The sequence below is a fragment of the Melanerpes formicivorus genome, unplaced genomic scaffold, assembly GCF_026170545.1.
Source record: "Melanerpes formicivorus ecotype bairdi unplaced genomic scaffold, bMelFor1.0.p_v2 SCAF_1, whole genome shotgun sequence".
NCBI classification, from domain to species: domain Eukaryota; kingdom Metazoa; phylum Chordata; class Aves; order Piciformes; family Picidae; genus Melanerpes; species Melanerpes formicivorus.
The window spans coordinates 31,781,199-31,805,253 of record NW_027142353.1 but is presented as its reverse complement, the minus strand read 5'-3'; the positions used below and the strand labels follow the sequence as shown (position 1 = coordinate 31,805,253).

Sequence of the window (24,055 nt, the reverse complement as noted above, 5' to 3'; positions counted from 1 at the left end):
AGCAGCTGGGGGGCTTGCAGCTATTTCTTTGGCCTCCTGCTTTTGAGGTTTTGTGTTCTGGCAACTCTAAGAGCCAGAAAGTTCTTTACAAGAGAATCCAAAGTGGAGCTTTGTCCCATGGTACAAGGGGACCACGAGATGCTTCTGTCCCATACCAGAGGATGGTGAGCATCTTGAAGAACCTCCCTGGCCCTGCTGGCCACACTTCCCTTCCTGCACCCCAGGATGCCATTGGCTCTCTTGGCCACCAGGGCACATTGCTGTCCCCTGCAGAACTTGCTGCCCCCCAGCACTCCAAGGTCTTTCTCTGTGGAGCTGCTTTCCAGCAGGGCAGCCTCTAACCTGTCCTGGTGCCTGCTGTTATTCCTCCCCAGGTGCAGAACCCTGCCCTTGTCCTTATTGAACTCCATGAGGTTTGCCTGCACCCAGCTCTCAGCCTGTCCAGCTCTGGTTGGATGGCAGCACAGCCTGACAGGTGTCAGCCAACACTGCACCACCCAGTTTTGTATCCTCAGGAACTTGCATGTGGAGCTTGAAATGTGTCTATGGCATTGAACCACCCAGTTTCTACCTCCCAGCATCCTTTCTTCTTGACCCCCTCCCCCCCCCCAAGAGGAGACAGCAGCAGATTGCTCACAGTACAAATCAATTTATAGACTAAAGACATCTGAGGAAGTTACAAAAATAAAAATGTCATTGTCACACCCCCCACTTGTTGGGGTTGCTTCTGGGTTGTTCTTAGTATAAGTTAGTGCTTTTCCAAACAAAAATAAACATTCCCTACACAGACATTTCCAACCACTCTGCATCCACAACTCCTTGGCTGGGACTGGTCAAAGGGTTCCTCAGGGGGTGGGTGGGGTAGGTTGAAGCCAGCTTGGAGAAAGGTGGATCAGAGGAGCTGCACTTTGAGCATGTTGCTGGGCACAAGGTGTTAGGGGTCAGAAAGGCCCTCTAGTCCTTCCAGTCCAACCCCCCCTGCCTGAGCAGGACCACAGAACCCAGCACAGGTCTCACAGGAACACATCCAGATGGGGCTTGGAAGTCTCCAGAGAAGGAGACTCCACAACCTCTCTGGGCAGCCTGCTCCAGGGCTCTGCTGAATTATTCAGAGCACGTAAGGTGGTGTGGCTGATGCCTTTTGGCAGGGGTTGGAAAGCAGGCAAGACCTGGCCTGGAGTAAGGTTTGTACCAGCTCAGTACTTCGGTTGGGTTCATTTCTCTGAGGTTATTTGTCCTGCCCTGGTGCCTCTGCCACGACCCTCCTGAGAGAGCCAAGCTCCCTTCAGAGGCACAAAGGAAAAATAAAGGGGAAACAAAGGTGCTGGTGTGGTGCAAGTCCTCTCCTAACCCAACCCTCCCCTCAAAGTTCACTCAAGGATATCTTGAACCACCCTGCCAATGTCCTGTTTTGCTTTGCTGATGCTGCTCAGAGTTCTGATAGTCCCTTCCACAACCTGCTGTGGTTGTGACCTTCTTGGTCGAGGCCAAGAGCCATCCATGAGACCACAGCTCCCCCAAGCTGGGACCACAGGAACCTCCCAGTTAACTCTGAATGGTCCAAGTCAACCTTGACCAAACTCAGCTGGTTACATTGAGACTTGTCTTCACCTCCTCCAGGCCATTTCATAAGGTGGGAGAAACCAAGCAGAGGGCTGAGGAACTGATCTGGCCCAGGATCCAAGGAGTTTGCCTTGTCCTAAAAGAGACCCAGAGCTGCATTTCAAACCAGGACCCATCCAGAGCTGCAGCAGAAGCAATTTTCATCTCTAGGGTAAGGAATCATCATCCCTGTGGCATAGCAAACCACAGCCCTGGGCTCTTGGCTCTCTAAGTCACCAATTACAGAGAGAAAGAGCAGATGGACCTTCTGATGAAGTGTTCTGTGGGCATCTTCTTCAGCTCACTCTGACCTGTCCTGCCTGATGAGGGATGAAAGGCCAAATCCAGACAGTTCTGGGGTTAGATTGAGCACCACATCTATTAAGAGCTCCTAAACTCAGGGCTGAGTGTTACCAGATTTCCCAGGGGAGGTCCACACTGTCTGGAAGAGTTGCCAAGGCCTGGAACAGGCTGTCCAGGGAAGTGGTGAAGTCCTTGCCCCTGGAGGGATTGAAAAGCTTTGGAGGTGTGGAGCTGAGGGCCATGGTTTGGTGGTGACCTGGCAGTGCTGGGTTAAGAGCTGGGCTTGATGATCATCAAGGTCTCTTCCAATCAAAAATGATTCTGTGCTTCTAAGGGATGTGATGGCTGGGATTGCAACAGCAACATCTGGGCAACATTTTTGGGTCACAGCAAGCTGCTGAAGGTCCCAGGGGTCTGACCCCTCTGAGCAGCAAGGAGGAGGTGGCAGCACTCAGCCAAGGGGATGAGCAATGGCCTTCACTTCTTCTTGGAAACATGAGTCACTGCTGAGGGGGGTTAAAAACCAAGAGAGGAGGAGCTCACCCCAAATTTTCATGAGCTGGAGATGGAGAGATGGTGGCTGTAGTCAGCAGTTCCTAAAAGCTCTCCAGGGGTGACTGGGAAGCACTAAAGGGGCTTTTGGAAGGTGTTTGCCCCACTAGAGAAAGCTACAGGGGAACCTGCTTGATGGGACCAGTAAACTCTAGGGGGGGGGTGGCAGTAAACTCAGTATGGGGGGAGGGGAGGAATGGTGCCAGTAGAATCCAGTGGGCTGGTACCAGGATACTTCAGTGGGATGGTACCAGTATAATGCTCCAGTGGGACAGAAGGATCCACCAGCACCCATTCCAATGGGAAGCCAGCCCTTGGACAAGGGCTAAAAGCCCCCTTATGGCTCTGCCAGCAGATGCCAGGGCTGGAAGCAAGCTGGGAGAAGACTTCTGCAGGGCTGCAAAGCTGTGGGAGACCTTTTCCCACAGCAGGTGGTGTTTGCTCTTGACCTTCTCATCGACCTGGTGCTCAGCAGGACCACAGCTGACTCTCCTCATCCACCAAAAGCCTTTTGTCCCTTGCCAAGGTGCAGAGAGACCCCATGCCAGGGAATCTGGAGCAAGGCAGATGGGCTTCTTTAGGAGGACCTTTTGCACACAACATTTCTGCTTTAGGAAATGACCTCAGACATTCAGGGTATGATCTAGTGTGAGGTGTCCCTGCCCATGGCAGGGGGGGGGTTGGAACTAGATGATCCTTGAGGTCCCTTCCACCCTAACAATTCTATGATCCTATCTATGATTGCTTGGGGTTGTTTGGCTGGGGTTTTTTAGCAGCTTTGGCCACACTGAGAGAGGTCATCCAGCTTCACTGCTAGGAAGATGCCATTCAGCCTTGAGCAGCCTTGGATGAAGAGGCAGAGAGCCGGGGGTTGCGTGTGCAACCACAGTGGCACTGTCCTGGTGACAAGCAGAGGAGCAGGTTCAACGTGGCCCATGCTCAAGTGGGTGCCACCCAAGGCACCCCAAACACCAACAACCCCTCAGGTTCTGAAGCTTCCTGACCTCCCTTCCCACCTGGGAGGCAAGCCCTTCCATGGTGGAGGTGGGGGGCAGAGTTAGGACTTCACTTCCTTGGACAAGGTGCCCGTGGTGTTGCTGCTTGCCAGGTGGCTGTTGGGCACCACCCCCAAAGCCACCTCGTTCTGAGGCTTCCAGAGCATTTTGTTGCCTCTGAACTTCATAAAGCGTTGCCCTGCCAGGAAGTAGAGGATGGGATCCAAGCAGCTGTTGGTGCTGGCCAAGGGCCGAGTCACCTTGTAGGCTAAGTTGATGGCGTTGAGGGTCTGGCAGCTCAAGTCCCAGCTCCTGAAGGAGTAATACAGGGTGCGAGTGACGTGGAAGGGCAGGAAGCAGACGATGAAGACCACCAGGACGATGATGATCATCTTGACTGACTTCTTCTTGGAGCGGGAGAGGCGAGAGATTCCCCGGGTGGGCTGCAGCAGCCTCCTGGCCATCAGGCAGTAGCAGATGATGATGAGCAGGAAGGGGATGCAGAAGAGCAGCACCAGCATCACCGAGCTGTAAACCACGAACTGGCCGAAGAGCTCCTTGCTGGAGGTGTCGTGGCAGGTGGTGGTGCCCCTCCTGAGGCTGGTGGTGACGAAGAAGAGCACGGGGGACTGGCAGGCCACCGTCACCGCCCAGACGGCCGCCGACACCCGGCGGGCGTAGCGCACCTGCCCCCACTGCAGGGACTTGAGGGGGAAGCAGATGCCCAGGCAGCGGTGAACGCTGATGCAGAGGAGGAAGAGGATGCTGCAGTAGAGGTTGGTGTAGAAGAGGAAGCGGACCACCTTGCACAAGGCCACGCTGAAGGGCCAGTTGTCCCCCACAGCGTAGTAGTACACCAGGAGGGGCAAGGAGACTACGTAGAGGGTGTCGGAGATGGCCAGGTTGAACATGTAGGTGGTGGAGGCGTTCCAGGTCTTCAGCCTGAAGAGGAAGGCATAGAGGGCCAGCAGGTTGAGGCAGAGCCCCACCACGCAGACGATGCCGTAGGAGACGGGCAGCAGGACGTACTTGAAGTCCTCCTCAAACGTGCACTTGTAGGCGGTGTCCTCCGCTCCGCCGGGCTCCAAGGAGCTGTTGGTGGCTTGCAGCCAGGATGGAGGAATTGTCAGGTTGGCCATCGCCTTGGGGGAGGAAAAGAAAGAGGCTGTAAGGACTTGGAATCATAGAGTCATAGAGTCATGGAATCATGGCATCAGGGAATCATAGAACCATAGAATCGTGGAATCATAGAGTCATGGAATCATGGTATCAGGGAATCATAGAACCATACAATCATGGAATCATAGAACCATACAATCATGGAATCATAGAACCATGGAATCATGGAATCATAGAGTCATGGAATCATGGCATCAAGGAATCATAGAACCATACAATCATGGAATCATAGAGTCATGGAATCATGGTATCAGGGAATCATAGAACCATACAATCATGGAATCATAGAACCATGGAATCATGGAATCATAGAGTCATGGAATCATGGCATCAAGGAATCATAGAACCATACAATCATGGAATCATAGAGTCATGGAATCATGGTATCAGGGAATCATAGAACCATACAATCATGGAATCATAGAGTCATGGAATCATGGAATCATAGAGTCATGGAATCATGGCATCAGGGAATCATAGAACCATACAATCAAGGAATCATAGAGTCATGGAATCATGGAATCATAGAGTCATGGAATCATGGCATCAGGGAATCATAGAACCATACAATCATGGAATCATAGAGTCATAGTCATGGAATCATGGCATCAGGGAATCATAGAACCATAGAATCGTGGAATCATAGAGTCATGGAATCATGGTATCAGGGAATCATAGAACCATACGATCATGGAATCATAGAGTCATGGAATCATGGAATCATAGAGTCATGGAATCATGGCATCAAGGAATCATAGAACCATACGATCATGGAATCATAGAGTCATGGAATCATGGAATCATAGAGTCATGGAATCATGGCATCAAGGAATCACAGAACCATACAATCATGGAATCATAGAGTCATGGAATCATGGAATCATAGAGTCATGGAATCATGGCATCAGGGAATCATAGAACCATAGAACCATGGAATCATTGAGTCATAGAGTCATGGAATCATGGCATCAGGGAATCATAGAATCATAGAATCCTGGAATCATAGTCATGGAATCATGGCATCAGGGAATCATACAATCATAGAATCACGGAATCATAGAGTCATGGAATCATGGCATCAGGGAATCATAGAACCATACAATCATGGAATCATAGAGTCATGGAATCATGGCATCAGGGAATCATAGAATCATGGAAACATAGAGTCATAGAGTCATGGAATCATGGCATTAGGGAATCATAGATCCATGGAATCATGGCATCAGGGAATCATAGACTCATGGAATCACTGAATCGTGGCATCAGGGAATCATGGAATCATAGATCCATGGAATCATGGCATCAGGGAATCATAGACTCATGGAATCATTGAATCATGGCATCAAGGAATCACAGAACGATAGAATCATGGAATCACAGAGTCATGGAATCAAGGAATCATTGAATCATGGAATCATAGAAACACAGAGTTATAGAACCCTGGAATCATCGAATCCTGGAACCCTGGAATCATAGAATCCTGGAATAACAGAATCATAGAATTGTAAAATCATAGAATCATGGAATCATAAAGTCATGGAACCATAGAATCCTGAAATCATAGAATCCTGGAATCACAGAATCACAGAATTATAGAATCATAGAATCACGGAATCATAGAGTCACAGAATCAACCAGGTTGGAAAAGACCTCAGAGATCATCAAGTCCAAGCTATTACCTAACCCCTAAAACCTCCTGACAACTAAACCATGGCTCCAAGTGCCACATCCAATCCTGTGTTGAACACCTCCAGGCATGGTGACTCCACCACCTCCCTGGGCAGCACATTAGAGCTGGGAGAGGTGGGTTGGGTGCGAAAACCTCAGTGGCCCAAGGCTGTGGCAAGTTGCAGGGTCCATGCTGGCATTGTTTCTAGATTCAGAGAGTCACAGAGTCTTAGGGGTTGGAAGGGAACTTAAAACATCACCCAGTCTGGCAGGCAATTCCATCTCAGTACAGGTGACAATGCCCCAAGAGGTGGCAGTGTGTGCCTCCTGCCAATACACTGCATAGCCACAAAGGGCATGGCCTCATTGATCTGGGTGTTGGCACAACTGAGGGGGTTCCTAACACAAAGGATTCCTGGTCAAGCAGATAAAGGGAGGTTTGATTTATCCTCATTTTGCATCTGGAGCAGAGAGGAGGAATCCAGCTGCTTGAAAGTCACTAGTCACTAGTGGTGTGCCCCAAGGATCAGTGCTGGGCCCTGTGCTCTTTAACATCTTTATTGATGATCTGGATGAGGGCATTGAGTCCATCATCAGTAAATTTGCTGACAACACCAAGCTGGGGGCAGGAGTTGATCTGCTGGAGGGTAGAGAGGCTCTGCAGAGGGACCTCGACAGGCTGGACAGATGGGCAGAGTCCAACGGCATGAGATTGAACACATCCAAGTGCCAGGTGCTGCACATTGGCCACAACAACCCCATGCAGTGCTACAGGCTGGGGTCAGAGTGGCTGGAGAGCAGCCAGGCAGAGAGGGACCTGGGGGTGCTGGTTGATGGTAGGCTGAACATGAGCCTGCAGTGTGCCCAGGCAGCCAAGAGGGCCAATGGCATCCTGGCCTGCATCAGGAACAGTGTGGCCAGCAGGAGCAGGGAGGTCATTCTGCCCCTGTACACTGCACTGGTTAGGCCACACCTCGAGTACTGTGTCCAGTTCTGGGCCCCTCAGTTTAGGAAGGAGGTTGACTTGCTGGAACGATTACAGAGAAGAGCAACAAAGTTGATGAGGGGCTTGGAACACAGCCCTGTGAGGAGAGGCTGAGGGAGCTGGGGTTGCTCAGCCTGGAGAAGAGGAGACTCAGGGGTGACCTCATTGCTCTCTACAACTACCTAAAGGGAGGTTGTAGACAGGCAGAGGTTGGTCTCTTCTCCCAGGCACCCAGCACCAGAACAAGAGGACACAGTCTCAGGCTGTGCCAGGGGAGGTTTAGGTTGGATGTTAGGAAGAAGTTCTACACAGAGAGAGTGATTGCCCATTGGAATGGGCTGCCTGGGGAGGTGGTGGAGTCACCATCACTGGAGGTGTTCAGGAGGAGACTTGATGGGGTGCTTGGTGCCATGGGTTAGTTGATTAGGTGGTGTTGGATGATAGGTTGGACGTGATGATCTTGAAGGTCTCTTCCAACCTGGTTTATTCTATGTAATTCTATGTAATTCTATGTAACAAACCCCAGGCCACACTTGGGAGTTCAGCTCAGGTCTTCTGCAGCCAGGTTCAGGGTCTCAATCCACCCTTTCCACCAGGTTCACACAGACATGTGCTCTCCTGCACTAGAGGAGAAAGATGCTCTGTTGTGTGTTCCACCAGCCATGAGAAGTGACTCAGGTGAGCATTATAAGGGGTGGCTCCTACTAAACCCCTGGCAGAAAGGACAAGAAAAGGGACTGGTGCTCTTCAGCCAGCATCTCTGTGACCAGCAGAGCCCTGGTTTCAGAGGTCCTCAGCTCCTTCTGGTAGAGGAAACATCATCACAGCATCTGGAGGCTCCTGTGATCAAACTGTGCCTAAGGGAGCTCCACAGAGAAAGACCTTGGAGAGCTGGTGGGCAGCAAGTTCTGCATGGGATAGCAATGCAAACCCAGTGGCTCAGTTGGTAGCGCATAAGACCCTTAATGGGAAGGTTGTGAGTTCAAGCCTGCAGTAGGCAGTAGTGTCCTCCCTACTCTAGTCATGAGGTCTGTGGTGACAGGTGATGATCTTTGAGGTCTCTTCCAACCTTAGTGATACTGAATGTGCCCTGGTGGCCAAGAGAGCCAATGGCATCCTGGGGTGCAGCAAGAGAAGTGTGGCCAGCAGGGCCAGGGAGGTTCTTCTGCCCCTCTGCTCTGCCCTGCTGAGGCCACAGCTGCAATCCTGTGTCCAGTTCTGGGCTCCCCAGATCAAGAGGGACAGAGACCTGCTGGAGAGAGTCCAAGGGAGAGCCAGGAGGATGCTTAGGGGACTTGAGCATCTGCCCTGTGAAGAGAGACTGAGAGCCCTGGGGCTATTTAGTGTGGAGAAGAGAAGGCTGAGAGGGGATCTGATCAAGGTCTCTCAGTCTCTGAGGGGTGGCTGTCAAGTGGAGGGGGCCAAGCTCTTTTGGGTGCTGCACAGCAATAAGCCAAGGAGCAATGGATACAAACTTGAACACAGAAGGTTTCAGCTCAACATGAGGAGAAAATTCTTTGGTGTGAGGGTGCCAGAGCCCTGGAGCAGGCTGCCCATGGAGGTTGTGGAGTGTCCTTGTCTGGAGACTTTCCAAAGCCACCTGGATGCCTTCCTGTGCAGACTACCCTGGGTGATGCTGCTGTGGCAGGGGGGTTGGACCTGATGATCTCTGAAGGTCCCTTCCAACCTCTAACATTCTTTGATTCTCTGATTCTGTGACCATGCTCTCCCCCACAGAGGCTCTGCCTGGGTTGATGGTCACATAGACTCACAGGACGGGTTGAAATGGACCTTAAAGATCAACCCTCCTGACACAGGCAGGGCCATCTTCCACTTGACAGGTTGCTCAAAGCTGGACCAGGTTCCTCAAGGCCTTATCAATCCTGGCCTTGAACGCCCCCAGAAAGGAGCCCACCCACAACCTCCCTGGGTAACCTGTTCCAGTGTCTGACCACCCTCACTGCCACAAATTTCTTCCTAATCTCCAGTCTGATGCTGCTGCTGATGGACTTCTGAGTTCAGCATGGTGCTGATCTCACTGATCCTCCTCCCTGCCTTTGAGATCTGCTCCTCCAGCAGCACCACCAACACCAGCAGAAACTCTACCCTTGCTTGTGCAAATTTGCATTTATTGTGGGAACAACCAGTTGAGATGAGAGAAATGGACTCAAAAGAGTCTCTGCAGGCACACAGAGTCTGTGTCAGGAGGGACAAGGGCCTTTTTGTGTGCTGGAGACAGACCAGGACCCAGCTGACACCTGATCACCCTGCAAGCCCAGCAGCCAGCAGGCAAATTAAGATGCATTTCCCTGCCTTCCCCTAAATCCAGCCCCTTTGGTCTCCCTGCTCTGCCCTGGTATGGGAAGCCCAAGGAAATGGGGTCACAAGGAGGTAAATCCAGTGCAGGAGCTCCTACAGGAGCATAGATTGGGGTCACAAGGAGATAAATCCAGTGCAGGAGCTCCTGCAGGAGCATAGATTGGGGTCACAAGGAGATAAATCCAGTGCAGGAGCTCCTGCAGGAGCATAGATTGGGGTCACAAGGAGGTAAATCCAGTGCAGAAGCTCCTGCAGGAGCATAGATTGGGGTCACAAGGAGATAAATCCAGTGCAGGAGCTCCTGCAGGAGCATAGGTTGGAGTAAAGATGCCCTTAGAACGATTAGGTGAGGTGGAGCCAAATTGCACCCTGGTTTTAGGTGAAAAAGAGCAATACCAGCCCAAAATTCAGCTAAATGGTGCAGCTCTAATCTGGTGCCACCATGCACACAGAGCTGCTGGAGGGAGTCCAGAGGAGGCCACAAAGATGATCCAAGGGCTGCAGCAGCTCTGCTCTGAGGCCAGGCTGAGGGAGCTGGGGCTGTTCAGTCTGGAGAAGAGAAGGCTCCAGGGGGACCTCAGAGCTGCCTTGCAATAGCTGAAGGGATCCTGCAGGAAGGCTGCAGAGGGACTTTTGCTAAGGGTGTCTGGAGCCAGGCCAAGGGGGAATGGTTTGAAGCTGAGGCAGAGCAGGGTCAGGCTGGAGCTGAGGAAGAAGTTCTTCAGCAGGAGGGTGGTGAGACTGGAACAGGCTGCCCAGGGAGGCTGTGGCTGCCTCCTGCCTGGGGGTGTTGAAGGCCAGGTTAGATGAGGCCTTGAGCAGCTGAGTCTAGTTGAGAGGTGTCCCTGTCCATGGCAGGGGTGTTGGAGGAGATGATCTCTGAGGTCCCTTCCAACCTAAGCCACTCTATGATGCTGTGAGCTGGCCTGGGCATGCTCTTTCTTTCAAACAATGCTTGTTTGGACCCAGAGCTATCCTGCACTTCCCTCCAAATTCAGATCCTGCAAAGGAGACAATGAGGGTCTCCTAGACGCTGCCAGCCTGGATGATCTCTTACCAAAGTGAAACACTATGGCATTAAAAAGCCTCTTTGCGGAGTCACAGGATCATTTGGGTTGGAGATGACCTTTAAGGTCATCCACTCCAACCATTCTCCAACTCTACCTAGTCCGGTGCTAAACCATGGCCCTCAGCACCACATCTCTGCCTCTCTTCCACACCTCCATGCACGGGGATTCAACCACCTCCCTGGGCAGCCTGTGCCAGCCTTTGAGAATCCTTTCAGTGAAGAATTTTCTCCTCATGTCCAACCTAAACCTTTCCAGTGAAGAAGTTTCTTCTAACCTCCAACTTAAACCTCCCCTGGTGCAACTTAAGGCCACTTCCTCTTGCCCTATCCCTTGTTACTAGGTAGAGGCAACCAACCCCCACTTTGCTACAACCTCCTTTCCTCCCAGGGATGGAGCAGGGGTGAAGTGATGCCTCCAGCCCATCCTATGGGGATAACTCCAGTCCTTGCTCCAGGGACAGGAATAAGCAACCTCCCTGATGATGTTCCCCACAGTTTTTAATGCTTTCTTCCCCCCTTGGAGCAGACCAGAGGCAGTGCTGGGTGAGGCTCCAACTTCACAAGAACATAGGCAGAAACCACAGGCACGTTCACAGCCTGCCTGATCTGCAACCTCTGCAAAAAATAAGAGCCAAACAGAACTTTGGGAACCACTCTGAGGAACTAGGACAGCTCTTGCTCTTTCCTCACCCCAGGGTTTTGCTTCTCCTCCACCCTGGTTCAGCTTTGCTCCCCTCCCCCTGCATCCTGCTTCCCCTCAAGTCCTTAGCAACGAGGTTGTCCCTGTCTATGGAGAGAGGTGAAAGTGCTCAGGCAGATGGGAAAACACCTTCCAGCTGCTCTTCTCCCTAATTTCTTCCTTTCCTCTGAGCTCTGCAGATCTGCAGCCAACAAGACAGAGGTTACCCACAGGCCTGGCAGATGATGAAATGGTTTGGGCAGGCCACCATGAGCAAGAGAAGCCACATAAGATGCCCTAAAAGGTGCAGGGAAGGGCTAGAGAGTTCCAGAGACTCCAGCCTTGCATGTGGTTTCCCCATGGCTTCCCATCTGCATGACCTCTGCCCCACTTCTGAAGCACCAATGGGGGGGGCAAGTTCACTCCATCTTCCAACCCACCTTCCCCCAGGCTCCTGCAACCCCAGAAAGAAAACCCAGGGAGGCATTCAAAAGCCATCTGTAAGCCAAGGTTGTGAATCTCCTCTAGCATGCACGATGGCTCACAGAATACATCTGCTTGGAAGACACCTCAAGGGTCAAGGCATTTGAAACCCATCCATAAGTCAACAAGGCATTCAAAAGCCATCTGTAAGCCAAGGTTGTGAATCTCCTCTAGCATGCAGGGTAGGATCACAGAATCTATCTGCTTGGAAGAGACCTCAAAGGTCAAGGCACTTGAAACCCATCCATAACCCAACAAGGCATTCAAAACCCATCTGTAAGCCAAGGTAGGGAATCTCCTCCAGCATGCAGGGGAGGATCACAGGATCATAGAATCTATCTGCTTGGAAGAGACCTCAAAGGTCACCAGTATCACAGTATCGCCAAGGTTGGAAGAGACCTCGAGGATCATCAAGTCCAACCTGTCACCACAGACCCCATGACTAGACCATGGCACCAAGCACCCCATCCAATCTCCTCTTGAACACCTCCAGGGATGGTGATTCCACCACCTCCCTGGGCAGCACATTGTCAAGGCACTTGAAACCCATCCATAAGCCTAGGTGGGGAATTTCCTCTAGCATGCAGGGTAGGATCACAGAATAGATCTGCTTGGAAGACACCGCAAGGGTCAAGGCACTTGAAACCCATCCATAAGTCTAGGTGGGGAATCTCTTCTAGCAGTCAGGGTAGGATCACAGAATCACAGAACAGATCTGCTTGGAAGACAACTTAAGGATCACCCAGTCCAACCCCCCACCCAGCACTGAAGGGTCAACACTAAGCCATGTCCCTAAGCACCAGGTTCACACTCCGTTGAACACCCCTGGGGATGGTGGCTCCACCACTGCCCTGGGCCTACTTCTGAGAACCTTTTCAGTAAAGAAGTATTTCCTGGGTTGCCCAAGGCCATGCTGTGGCCATGGATGTGCTCAGCTGCACATTTCCATCTTCATGTGGCCAGCAGCAGGTAGAAGGAGGTTCTCTTCCCTCTCTACTCTGCCCTGGTGAGGCCACATCTGGAGTGCTGGGTCCAGTTCCGGGCTTCCCAATTCAAGAAGGACAGGAACTGGTTGGAGAGAGTGCAGTAAAGGGCTACAAAAATGCCAAGGGGCCTGGAACATCTCTGATGAGGAAAGGCTGAGGGAATTGGAGATGTTTAGCCAAGGGGAAACTGAGTGGGGACCTCCTCAATGCTTAGAGATACCTAAAGAAGGCTGGCAGGAGGATGGGACCAGTCTGTTTCCAGTGGTGCCCAGTGAAAGGGCAATGGGTAATAGGCACAAACTTGACCATAGAAGGTTCCATTTAAACTTCAGGAGGAACCCTGCTGACTGCAGGGGGGCTTGGACTAGATGACCTTTGGAGGTCCCTTCCAACCCAAACCATTCTATGATTCTGTGATTCAGGACAAGAAGCAAAGCAGAGCTCTGTGGCTGGCTTGGATGGGGCAAGCGTGGAGACAAAAGTCGCCTCACAAAGCAGCTTTGTCCTTGCTGTTGTGGTCTCCCTCTTTCTCCCTCTGGAAATGCCAAAGCCTTTCTTTTTTCTTTTCTTTTCCTCCCCCCTACTTGTTCCCAGAATCCCTAGGACAAGCCCTGCTGTGTCTGTCGGGGTGGTGGCTCCAGGCCATCCCTTCGCCCCCAGTCCTGCTGTATCCGCAGCAGAGAGCGCCAGAGGGGACACAACCATTCAAGGCATCTGAAGGCACAAAAGCTGGCAGCTGCCCTTTTCCTCTGCCTACAGGATGGGTGGCACGAGCACCAGCTCTGATGGTGACACATCCAGCCCCTAGTTCAATGGCAGGGGAGAAAGAAGGCAACAGCGATGCATGAGGATAGAATCATAGAATCACTAAGGTTGGAAAAGACTTCAAAGACCACAGAGTACAACCTGTCACTACAGACCTCATGACTGGACCATGGCTCCAAGTGCCATGTCCAGTCCCCTCTTGAACACCTCCAGGGATGGTGACTCCATCACCTCCCTGGGCAGCACATCCCACCAGCTAACAACTCTCTCAGTGAAGAACTTTCTCCTCACCTCCAGCCTAAACCCCACCTGGCACAGCTTGAGACTGTGTCCTCTTGTTCTGGTGCTGCTTGCCTGGGAGAAGAGACCAACCCCCACCTGGCTACAACCTCCCTTCAGGGAGTTGTAGGCAGCAATAAGGTCTCCTCTGAGCCTCCTCTTCTCCAGGCTAAGCAACCCCAGCTCCCTCAGCCTCTCCTCACAGGGCTGTGCTCAAGGCCTCTCCCCAGCTTTGTTGCCCTTCTCTGGACACATTCAAGTGTCTCAATGTCCTTCTTAAACTGAGGGGACCAGAATTGGACACAATACTCAAGGTGTGGCCTAACCAGTGCTGAGTACAGGGGCACAATGACCTCCCTGCTCTTGCTGGCCACACTATTCTTGATGCAGGCCAGGATGCCATTGGCCTTCTTGGCCACCTGGGCACACTGCAGGCTCATGTAATGTCAAGCAGGATGATATTGTGTCCAGTTCAGGGCTTTAAAGGAGGTTCTCCTCCCCCCTCTACTCTGCCCTGCTGAGACCTCACCTGGAATACTGCATCCAGTTCTGGGCTCCCCAGTTCAGGAGGGACAGGGATCTGCTGGAGAGAGTCCAAGGGAGGGCTACAAGGATGATTGAGGGACTGGAGCACTGCCTGGTGAGGAAAGGCTGAGAGGGGATCCGATCACTGTTTATCAATATCTGAGGGCTGGGGGTCAGGAGGGAGGGGACAGGCTCTGCTCAGTTGCACCCTGGGACAGGACAAGGGGCAATGGATATAAACTCCAGCACAGGAGGTTCCACCTCAACATGAGGAAGAACTTCTTCACTGGGAGGGTCACAGAGCGCTGGCACAGGCTGCCCAGAGAGGTTGTGGAGTCTCCTTCTCTGGAGACTTTCAAGCCCCATCTGGATGTGTTCCTGGGTGACCCACGCTAGATCCTGTAGCAGGGGGGTTGGACTCAATGATCTCCTGAGGTCTCTTCCGTGCTAAGACCACATGTTGGGTTTGGATGAAACCTTGTTGCTGGACCAGCTCTTTCTTTGCAGCATGGCTCTGGATCTGTTCATCTCATGGGACACAGGTTGGTTTTGTTTGTTTGTTTGTTTTTCCAAGGAAAAAAAACATGAGCTGCAGTGGATTAAGAGATCCTGGGCTGCAGCAAGAGAAGTGTGGCCAGCAGGGCCAGGGAGGGGATTCTGCCCCTCTGCTCCACTCTGCTGAGACCACACCTGGGGCACTGTGTCCAGTTCTGGAGCCTCTGTGCCAGGAAGGATCTGGAGGTGCTGGAAGGTGTCCAGAGCAGGGCCACGAGGAGGAGCAGAGGGCTGGAGCTGCTCTGCTATGGAGACAGACTGAGAGAGCTGGGGCTGTGCAGTCTGGAGAAGAGAAGGCTCCAAAGTGACCTTCTTGTGGCCTTGCAGTGTCTGAAGGGGGCTACAGGAAAGCTGGGGAGGGACTTTTGAGGGTATCAGGGAGTAATAGGACTGGGGGGAATGGAGCAAAACTAGAAGTGGGGAGATTGAGATTGGATGTCAGGGAGAAATTCTTCCCCATGAGGGTGGTGAGACCCTGGCACAGGTTGCCCAGGGAGGTGGTGGAAGCCTCATGCCTGGAGGTTTTGAAGGCCAGGCTGGATGTGGCTGTGAGCAACCTGCTCTGGTGTGAGGTGTGGGGTTGGAACTGGATGATCCTTGAAGCCCCTTCCAACCCTGACAATTCTATGATTCTAAGACAGCACAAGAGCAGAGCAGTGTGATGAGAAGAGCCCAGGTACATTAATGTTGCAACCCCATCAACCACCTGTCCTCAACTATATACCCCACCAGGCATGTGCTTGTGATGTCAATATCCCCAAATGCTCCTGTAACAGTATCTGCCATGGATGAGCAGGGGATACTTAAATGAGTCAACATGGAGGAGGAGGGAGCTGTCATTGGAGAAGGTCATCACAGAATCACAGGATGTTAGGAAGGGTTGGAAGGGACCTCAGAAGGTCATCAAGTCCAACCCCCCTGCCAGAGCAGGGCCATAGAGTCCAGCACAGGTCACACAGGAACACATCCAGATGGGGCTTGAAGGTCTCCAGAGGAGGAGACTCCACAACCTCCCTGGGCAGCCTGCTCCAGGGCTCTGTGACCCTCACAGTGAAGAAGTTCCTCCTCATGTTGAGGTGGAACCTCCTGTGCTGGAGTTCATTTCCATTGCCCCTTGTCCTATCCCAGGGTGCAGCTGAGCAGAGCCTGTCCCCTCCCTCCTGACCCCCAGCCCTCAGATACTGATAAACATTTATTCAATCCCTTCTCAGTCTTCTCCTCTCCAGACTAACCACCCCCAGGGCTCTCAGCCTCTCCTCACCAGGCAGTGCTCCAGGTCCCTTCAGCATCCTGGTAGCCCTCCCTTGGACTCTCTCCAGCAGATCCCTGTCCCTCCTGAACTGGGGAGCCCAGAACTGGATGCAATATTCCAGGTGAGGTCTTAGCAGGGCAGAGTAGAGGGGGAGGAGAACCTCCCTGGATCTGCTGGCCACACTCTGCTGAATGCAGGATCCCAGGATCCAATTGGCCTTCTTGGCCACCAGGGCACATTGCTGGCCCATGGAGAGTTTGGTGTCCACCAGGACTCCCAGGTCATGGGCAGCACTCAGGGCCAGTACAGGGGGACCAAGGATTGGACACTGAATCACTGCAAAAAAAGCTTAAATCCCCTAGTCACAGAAGGATAGGGGTTGCAAGGGACCTCTAGAGATCATCTAATCCAACTAGTCCAAGGGTTTTGCCCCACTTCTCAGCATTCCTAGTTCCATCCCAGAGGTCACCATCCACCCAGCTGTGTTCTGTGCTTGGGAACCTGCCAGCAGAACCCAAGCCACGAAAGCAAACAAATCACAACTGAATCACAGCTGCCATGAAGTTGTTTCACAGGGAAGGGGAAAGGGGGGGCTGGGGAGAGGGGTGGGGTGTTGATGAGGCTGAATCAACCTTCCCAAATAATTAAGAAGGATTCATTTACTGTCAGGACCTCACAGTTGTGCTGCTGCAAGGTCCTGGGAAATCAAACCAAGGTGGTGTGACCGCAGCTCCCACTGGTTTGTGCCGGAGGTTGAAAGCAAGATCAGCTTCCCACATCTTCCCCACCAACTCCTCTGCAACAAGAGCCAAAGGACAACGTGGCTGTTTTCCCTGCCCTCACTCAGAGAGAGGCATTTAGTAGACTCATCAAAATCTCTGTCCCCAGACCAGGAACTACTCTCTGGGAAGCACACTGCCTGGCAGGGTTTACCTCTCCCCTCTGGGGCTGTGGTTGAAACCCTTCAGCAGCCAAAGCAAACAGGCAGAGCTATTGGATGCTACCAAGCTTCCCTGGTTGGGTGAAGTGGAGATGGGAACCAGGATGAAATTTGAGCCTGGCCAAACTGCTTGGTTTTCGTCTCTCCTTTCCACCTGGCTGGGTTCTGGCCTGGTGTCCTTCAGCACCTTTCTCCTCCAAGCTGACTTTGGCCACCAGTGTGGGCTGAGGACCTCCCCAGCCATCCTAGTCCCCAAATTCACATTTCTCCTTGGGACTTCTCTCTAGCCATTCCAAGGCCAGATAGCAGAGAATCACAGAACGCTAGGGGGTGGAAGGGACCTTGAAAGATCACCCAGTCCAACCCCCCACTGTCAAGACAGGATCACCAAGAGCAGGTCACACAGGAGCACGTTCAGGCAGGTTTTGAATGTCTCCAGCGATATCTCCAAGATACCCCAAAAGAAGCCTTTAGTAGCTTAAGAGTCTTTACCTATTGATACAGGCTGGGCAGGGACTGGCTGGAGAGCAGCCCTGGAGAAAAGGCCTTGGGGGTGCTGGGGGAGGAGAAGCTCAACAGGAGCCAGCAGGGAGCACTTGCAGCCCAGAGAGCCAACCACAGCCTGGGCTGCAGCAAGAGAAGTGTGGCCAGCAGGGCCAGGGAGGGGATTCTGCCCCTCTGCTCCACTCTGCTGAGACCACACCTGGAGCACTGTGTCCAGTTCTGGAGCCTCTGTGCCAGGAAGGATCTGGAGGTGCTGGAAGGTGTCCAGAGCAGGGCCACGAGGAGGAGCAGAGGGCTGGAGCTGCTCTGCTATGGAGACAGACTGAGAGAGTTGGGGTTGTGCAGTCTGGAGAGGTGAAGGCTCTGAGGAGACCTAATTGTGGCCTTCCAGGATCTGCAGGGGGCTACAGGAAAGCTGGGGAGGGACTTTTGAGGGTGTCAGAGAGTGATAGAACTGGGGGGGTGGAGCAAAACTAGAAGTGGGGAGATTCAGGCTGGATGTGGCTGTGAGCAACCTGCTGTGGTGTGAGGTGTTCCTGCCCATGGCAGGGGGGTTGGAACTGGCTGATCCTTGAAGCCCCTTCCAACCCTGACAATTCTATGATTCTATCTCCTAGCTCACAGTCCCAGGCAGTGTTCCTCTTTTATCCCCCACAGATTTCACCTACCCCTTCCTTCATCCCCCAAATAGCCAGAAATCCTCATTCCTCCCAAAAGAAGTTTGCAAAGATCCTGTATTTCCATTCTTTCCACACCCCCCCCCCCCCCAAAAAAAAAAAAGCACTTTGGAGGGAGCTGAGCAGCTCCACCCCAGCTGGCAGAAACAAAACTACCCCAAAGTGGTCTTGTGCCTCAGTTTCCTTTTGTGCTCCCAGGCTGAGGAACAGCAGAGTTGAAGTTTTCTCTCTGAAAAGGATTTTACCAGGGGAGTTTGGGATCCCTAGAGGGGTTTTCCATAACTTGACCCAGGTTAAAAAGGGGAGAGGGAGTGTGGATTAAAGACAGACTGACTCAGAAAAAGGACTTTATGACTCTGTAGAGCAAATAAAAATGGTTTGCTTTGAGCTAGATGGCTTTTCCCAGGGATTTCTCTTCCCTCCCAAGAAACTCCCTGAATCAATCTCCCTTCAAGCCTCTGCTTCCCAAACCTGTTTTTGTCCCCACCATAGGAAGTCTGTCTGGATTTACCAAAGCTGTGGCTTTAGGGTGAGTTAGATAAAAGCATCAAACCCATCAGGGCTGCTGCCTCTGCGTAATTAAAGCTTTGTTTGGTGGAACTTGACTCGATTCCCAGCACAGCAGATCTCCAGGGATGGATCCTTCAGGAAGCAAATATCACCCTTGCCAGCATTTAATCCCTTCATCAATATTCCTCTTCCTGCTCCAGCAAAGGTGATGGTCACTGTTTGGTTGTCCCCTGCATCAGCTGCAGGCACTGCTCCCCCTCCCCCCACCCCGAGATGTTGCAGCATCCCATGAGGTTCATTCATGGAATGCTTTGGGTTGGAAGGGACTTTAAAGATCATTCAGTTCCAACCCACCTACCACGAGCAGGGACACCTTCCACTAGCCCAGGTTGCTCAAAACCTCATCCAACCTGGCTCTGAACACTTGCATGGTTGGATCCTTCACCATTTCTCTGGAAGTGCTCAAAGCCAGGCTGGATGGAGCTCCAGGCTCAAGTTTCATTTGAGCCCCCAAAGCTTGGTTTCTACTTATTGCGGGGGGAAAGGGAGGTGCTCACCTCCTTTGGGCTTCCTGGAGATAGAAAGCAGCTTTGTGCTGGGTTTTATACCAGAAATCTGACTTTGGGGGTGCCCTCCACAATCATAGATTCACAGAGTGGTTTGGGTTGGAAGGGACCTTAAAGATCACCTAATTCCAACCCCACTGCCATAGGCAAGGAAACTTCCCTCTAGCCCAGGTTGGTTAAGGCCTCAATTTTCTGCTGCACATTGGACAATGCAATGGTTAGACCAAGAGAAGAACATAAGACCAGTTTCTGGTCATAGAATCTTAGAATCATAGAATGGTCTGGGTTGGAAAGGACCTCCAAAGGTCATCCAGTCCAACCCCCCTGCAGTCAGCAGGGACATCCTGAGAGCCCTATCCAGCCTGACCTTGAATATCTCCAGGGATGAGGCCTCAACCACCTCCCTGGGCAACCTGTTCCAGTGTTCCACCACCCTCATGGTGCAGAACTTGTTCCTGTGAGGCTGCTGGAGGCCTGGGGCAGGCTGCCAACAGAGGTTGTGGAGTCTCCTTCTCTGGAGAGCTTCCAACCCCACCTGGCCACTGTGATCCTGGACAAGCTGCTATGGGTGACCCTGCTTTAGCAGGGGGATTGGAACTAGGTGATCTTTAAGGCCTCTTCCAACCCAAATCTTCTATGAAATAGGATTTATCCTACTTCTATGAGCTCCATCATGGTGCAGAACTTTTTATCTGCTTTTTTGTTTCGCTCTGCCGGCCTCCTATCTGGAAGAAAAAACATTACCACAGAGCCCCTACCAGCATCCTGCCCCAACCAAGGGAGTCACCCATCCACACCACAACCCTCCCAGTAAAACCAGACACACTCTGGGAGATAACCAGCATCCCCAAACTGGGGAGAACAAAATTATCAGCTTCAACCATGGCACCAGCAGTTGCTGCAAAGCCAAAGAAGGGCCAAACCCCAACATGGGGTTGCAGATGACACCAAGTTGGGGGCTGGTGTCGATCTGTTAGAAGGCAGGAGGGCTCTGCAGAGGGATCTTGACAGGCTGGATAGATGGGCAGAGTCCAACAGGATGGCATTGAACAAGTGCCAGGTTCTGCACTTGGGCCACAACAACCCCATGCAGTGCTACAGGCTGGGGTCAGAGTGGCTGGAGAGCAGCCAGGCAGAGAGGGACCTGGGGGTACTGGTTGAGAGTAGGCTGAACATGAGCCTGCAGTGTGCCCAGGTGGCCAAGAAGGCCAATGGCATCCTGGCCTGCATCAGAAATAGTGTGGCCAGCAGGAGCAGGGAAGTCATCCTGCCCTGTAGTCAGCACTGGCTAGTCCACAGCCTGAGTGCTGTGTCCAGTTCTGGGCCCCTCAGGTTAAGAAGGACATTGAGATGCTGGAAGGTGTCCAGAGAAGGGCAACGAAGCTGGGGAGCGGTTTTGAACACAGCCCTGTGAGAAGAGGCTGAGGGAGCTGGGGTTGCTTAGCCTGGAGAAGAGAAGGCTCAGGGGAGACCTTATTGCTCTCTGCAACTCCCTGAAGGGAGGTTGTAGCCAGGTGGGGGTTGGTCTCTTCTCCCAGGCACCCAGCACTAGAACAAGAGGACACAGTCTCAGGCTGCACCAGGGGAGGTTTAGGCTGGAGGTGAGGAGAAAGTTCTTCCCAGAAGGAGAGATTGGGCATTGGGATGTGCTGCCCAGGGAGGTGGTCAAGTCCCCATCCCTGGAGGTGTTCAAGAGGGCATTGGATGTGGCACTTGGAGCCATGGTTTGGTTGTCAGGAGGTGACAGGTTGGTCTTGATGATCTCTGAGGTCTTTTCCAACCTGGTTGATTCTGTGATTCTATGTGGGGTGGACTTTGCTCTTCCACTAGGAAGATCCCATGGAAGCAAATAGGATCTTTGCTTCATGGGCTGGTTCCCCCTAAGGGTTTTAGGCGGGGGGGGTGGGGGAAGATGTTGAGTGTTGAGGAGGGCTGACGGCGTGGCCGGCAGCACGCTCCGCTGCCAGCAAACTATTCATGGCTTTGGCTTTGTGTCAACAATTGGAGATAAAAATCACATCAGGCAGAGACAGGGTAAAGCCACCCGCTGCCAGGACAGTCAAAAATACTCCTCAGGGATTTATAACTCAGGAAAAACCTGGGATGGGGCCACCCTCCAGGGCTCAGCAGCACGTTTAGGGGGTGCCCTGTTTTATACTGAAGCTCCTGAGCCCCTCTCAGAGCAAGGCTGAAGAGCAAAGTTGCCTCTGTTTAGTGTATAAATGAGGAAGAGGAACTCAGGGCACACTCTCAATCATAATGAAACGACCTAATTTTATCAGTCACCAACCCTGATTCAATGGAACCTTCCCCCCTCCCAGTGCTAGTGGTCCCTCCAGGAACAGGGTTTGGGCAGGGCTTGGTGCTCCTCACCCTCTGCACAGGGTTGCCAAATGGGTTTAGCAAGAAGCAAAGCAAAGCAGCAAGAAAAATGAGATCTTTTCCCCCCTGGAAGCTGCTCCTCACAGTGAAGTCCACCCAGGGGCCAGCTCCAGGGGCAGAAGGTGGCTTTGGGGTTAGGAGTCAAACCAGAATTTCACCCACCCCCAAGTGGAAGTTAAAACACCCCCAAATCAATGACACAGGGGTCCTCGTATGCAAAAGAGGTGGAAAAACACCAAGCTGGAGTACAAGCAGAGAGAGGCAGCTCCCTGGTTTCTACCAGAGGTGTGTACAGGAAATCCCTGACAGACAGCCAGAGAATTCCCCCGGGAAGGGAGAAAGTGAGCAGCAATAGGGGATTATTTGGAATGACAGCAGAAACAATCCAAGAATTCAGGCAAAAAAAAGGAGCCAAAAGAGCAGAGAAAGCCTCCCCCAGCACCCAGTCCCAGCCACTCACACCAGCACCAGCCCATCCCAGCCTCTTGGCACCCCCAGCACTGCTCCAACCACCCCAGCTTTGGGGGCACTGTGGGAGTTTGGGGGCAGTTTTAGCGGAGAGTGAGGACAGCTGGGGTTAAGCTTTGTCCTCACAGCACCCCGCTGCCTGCTTTGGGGGCATGGGGACCCATCTGCCACCCCGGCAGCCACCGAGCAGCGAGTGCCACCATCGTGTATGTGAGGGTGCAGGGGGGTGCCTGAGTGGCCCCTACCCATGCGTGCGTGTCCGCAACCCATATACACGTGCCCTTCACCCATGCACATGTCCCCCCTCCCCACGTGCATGTCCCCCAATCCATGTCTGTGTCACCCACTCATGTGCATCTCCCCCCACTCACATGAGTCCCTCCCACTCATATATGTGTCCCCCCCACCCCGTGTGTGTCCCCCACTCAGATGCACATCCCCTCCACCCACATATGTGTCCCCTCACTCATATATGTGTTCCCCACTCATGTACACGTCCCCCCCACCCATGTACATGTCCCCCACTCATATATGTGTTCCACTCACCCAGGTATGTGTTCCCCCACTCATGTACGTGTCCCCCTCACCCATGCTCTTGTCCCCCTCACTCATGTACATATCCCCCCACCCAAGTACGTGCCCCCCCTCATATACATGTCCCCCCACTCATGTACATTATTCCCCACTCATGTCTGTGTACCCCCCACTCATGTATGTGTCCTGCCACTCATGTACATAATCTCCCACTCATGTACGTATTCCCCCCACGCACGGACGTGTCCCACTCACCCATGTACTTGCCCCTCTCGCTCATGTAGATATCCCCCCACTCATGTACGTATCCCCCCACCCACGTACGTGTTCCCCCCCACTCATGTACGCATACTCCCAACCATGTACGTGTCCCCCCCGCTCACGTCCCCACTCCCACCCCACGCAAACTTTGCAGCCCCGCACCCCGCGGGGTCTGTTCCTCACTGCCCTGCGTGGGCAGGACACGCACCCACTCCCTTTCCCCCCCCCTCCCCGGTGTCTCCCCCCCGCTGGTTCGCACCGAGCTGGTGGCTCCGCGCCGGGCGGCTCCGCTGGCGATCGTCCTTCTGCGCTCAAGCAGGCGGAGGAGGCAGCTCCATGCCCGGGGCTCGGCCCTTGTCCCGTCCCGGTCCCGCTGCCGCCGTTCCCGGGCAGCCACCGCCGCGTGTGGAGCGGGCAGCGGGGCGGGGACCGGGACAGGACCGGCGCAGGACCGGGGCGGGACCGACCTCCCCGGGGCTGGGAGTGGGGCTGGCACCGGAACCGCCCCTCTCGGGGATGGGATAGGCATAGGGATAGGAGTTCCTCCTCCCGGGATGGGAGCATGCGTGGGGGCAGGAGTGCGTCTGGGGTCGGTCAGACGTACACCACCGCCGGGGCTGGGAATGGTGCTGGGATGGGGACAGGAGCCCCACTGCCCCCGCTTTGCTCGCCTGGGGATGGGACCATGGATAGGGCTGGGGTTAGGGATGGGAGAGGAGCCCCCCCTTGCCCCTCCAGGAAAAGAAACCAGAGGTGGAATAGGGTCTGGGACAGGAGCCCCCAGAGCAGGGGCTGGGATCATGAATGGGATCAGGGCTGGGATTTGGAGCAGGCTCCACCACCACTGGAGCTGGAAACTGTGCTGGGATGGGGAGAGGAGCCATACTGCTCCCCTTTTGCTGGGATGATGGATTGGATTTGAGTTAGGGGTAGGATGGAGTCTCTGCTCCTCTGGAGATGGGATCATGGGTGGGATTGGGGCTGGGATCGAGACTAATGCTAGGACAAGAGTTCTCC

At 53.2% G+C, this 24,055-nt stretch overlaps 1 protein-coding gene across 1 annotated transcript; it reads right to left on the bottom strand.

Moving 5' to 3' along the window:
- Positions 1 to 633: 633 nt before the first annotated feature.
- On the bottom strand, positions 634 to 23,507 carry P2RY2 (purinergic receptor P2Y2). Its single transcript, XM_068139202.1, has 2 exons — positions 23,298 to 23,507; positions 634 to 4,594 (listed from the first exon to the last, which is right to left on the bottom strand). The coding sequence occupies exon 2, from the start codon at positions 4,589 to 4,591 to the stop codon at positions 3,515 to 3,517; it is 1,077 nt and encodes a 358-aa protein (XP_067995303.1). The 5' UTR covers positions 4,592 to 4,594; positions 23,298 to 23,507; the 3' UTR covers positions 634 to 3,514.
- Positions 23,508 to 24,055: the final 548 nt, after the last annotated feature.

Bases quoted from the DNA above. Each gene is read 5' to 3' on its own strand.
- P2RY2 (XM_068139202.1), bottom strand. From the start codon at position 4,591: ATGGCCAACCTGACAATTCCTCCATCCTGGCTGCAAGCCACCAACAGC.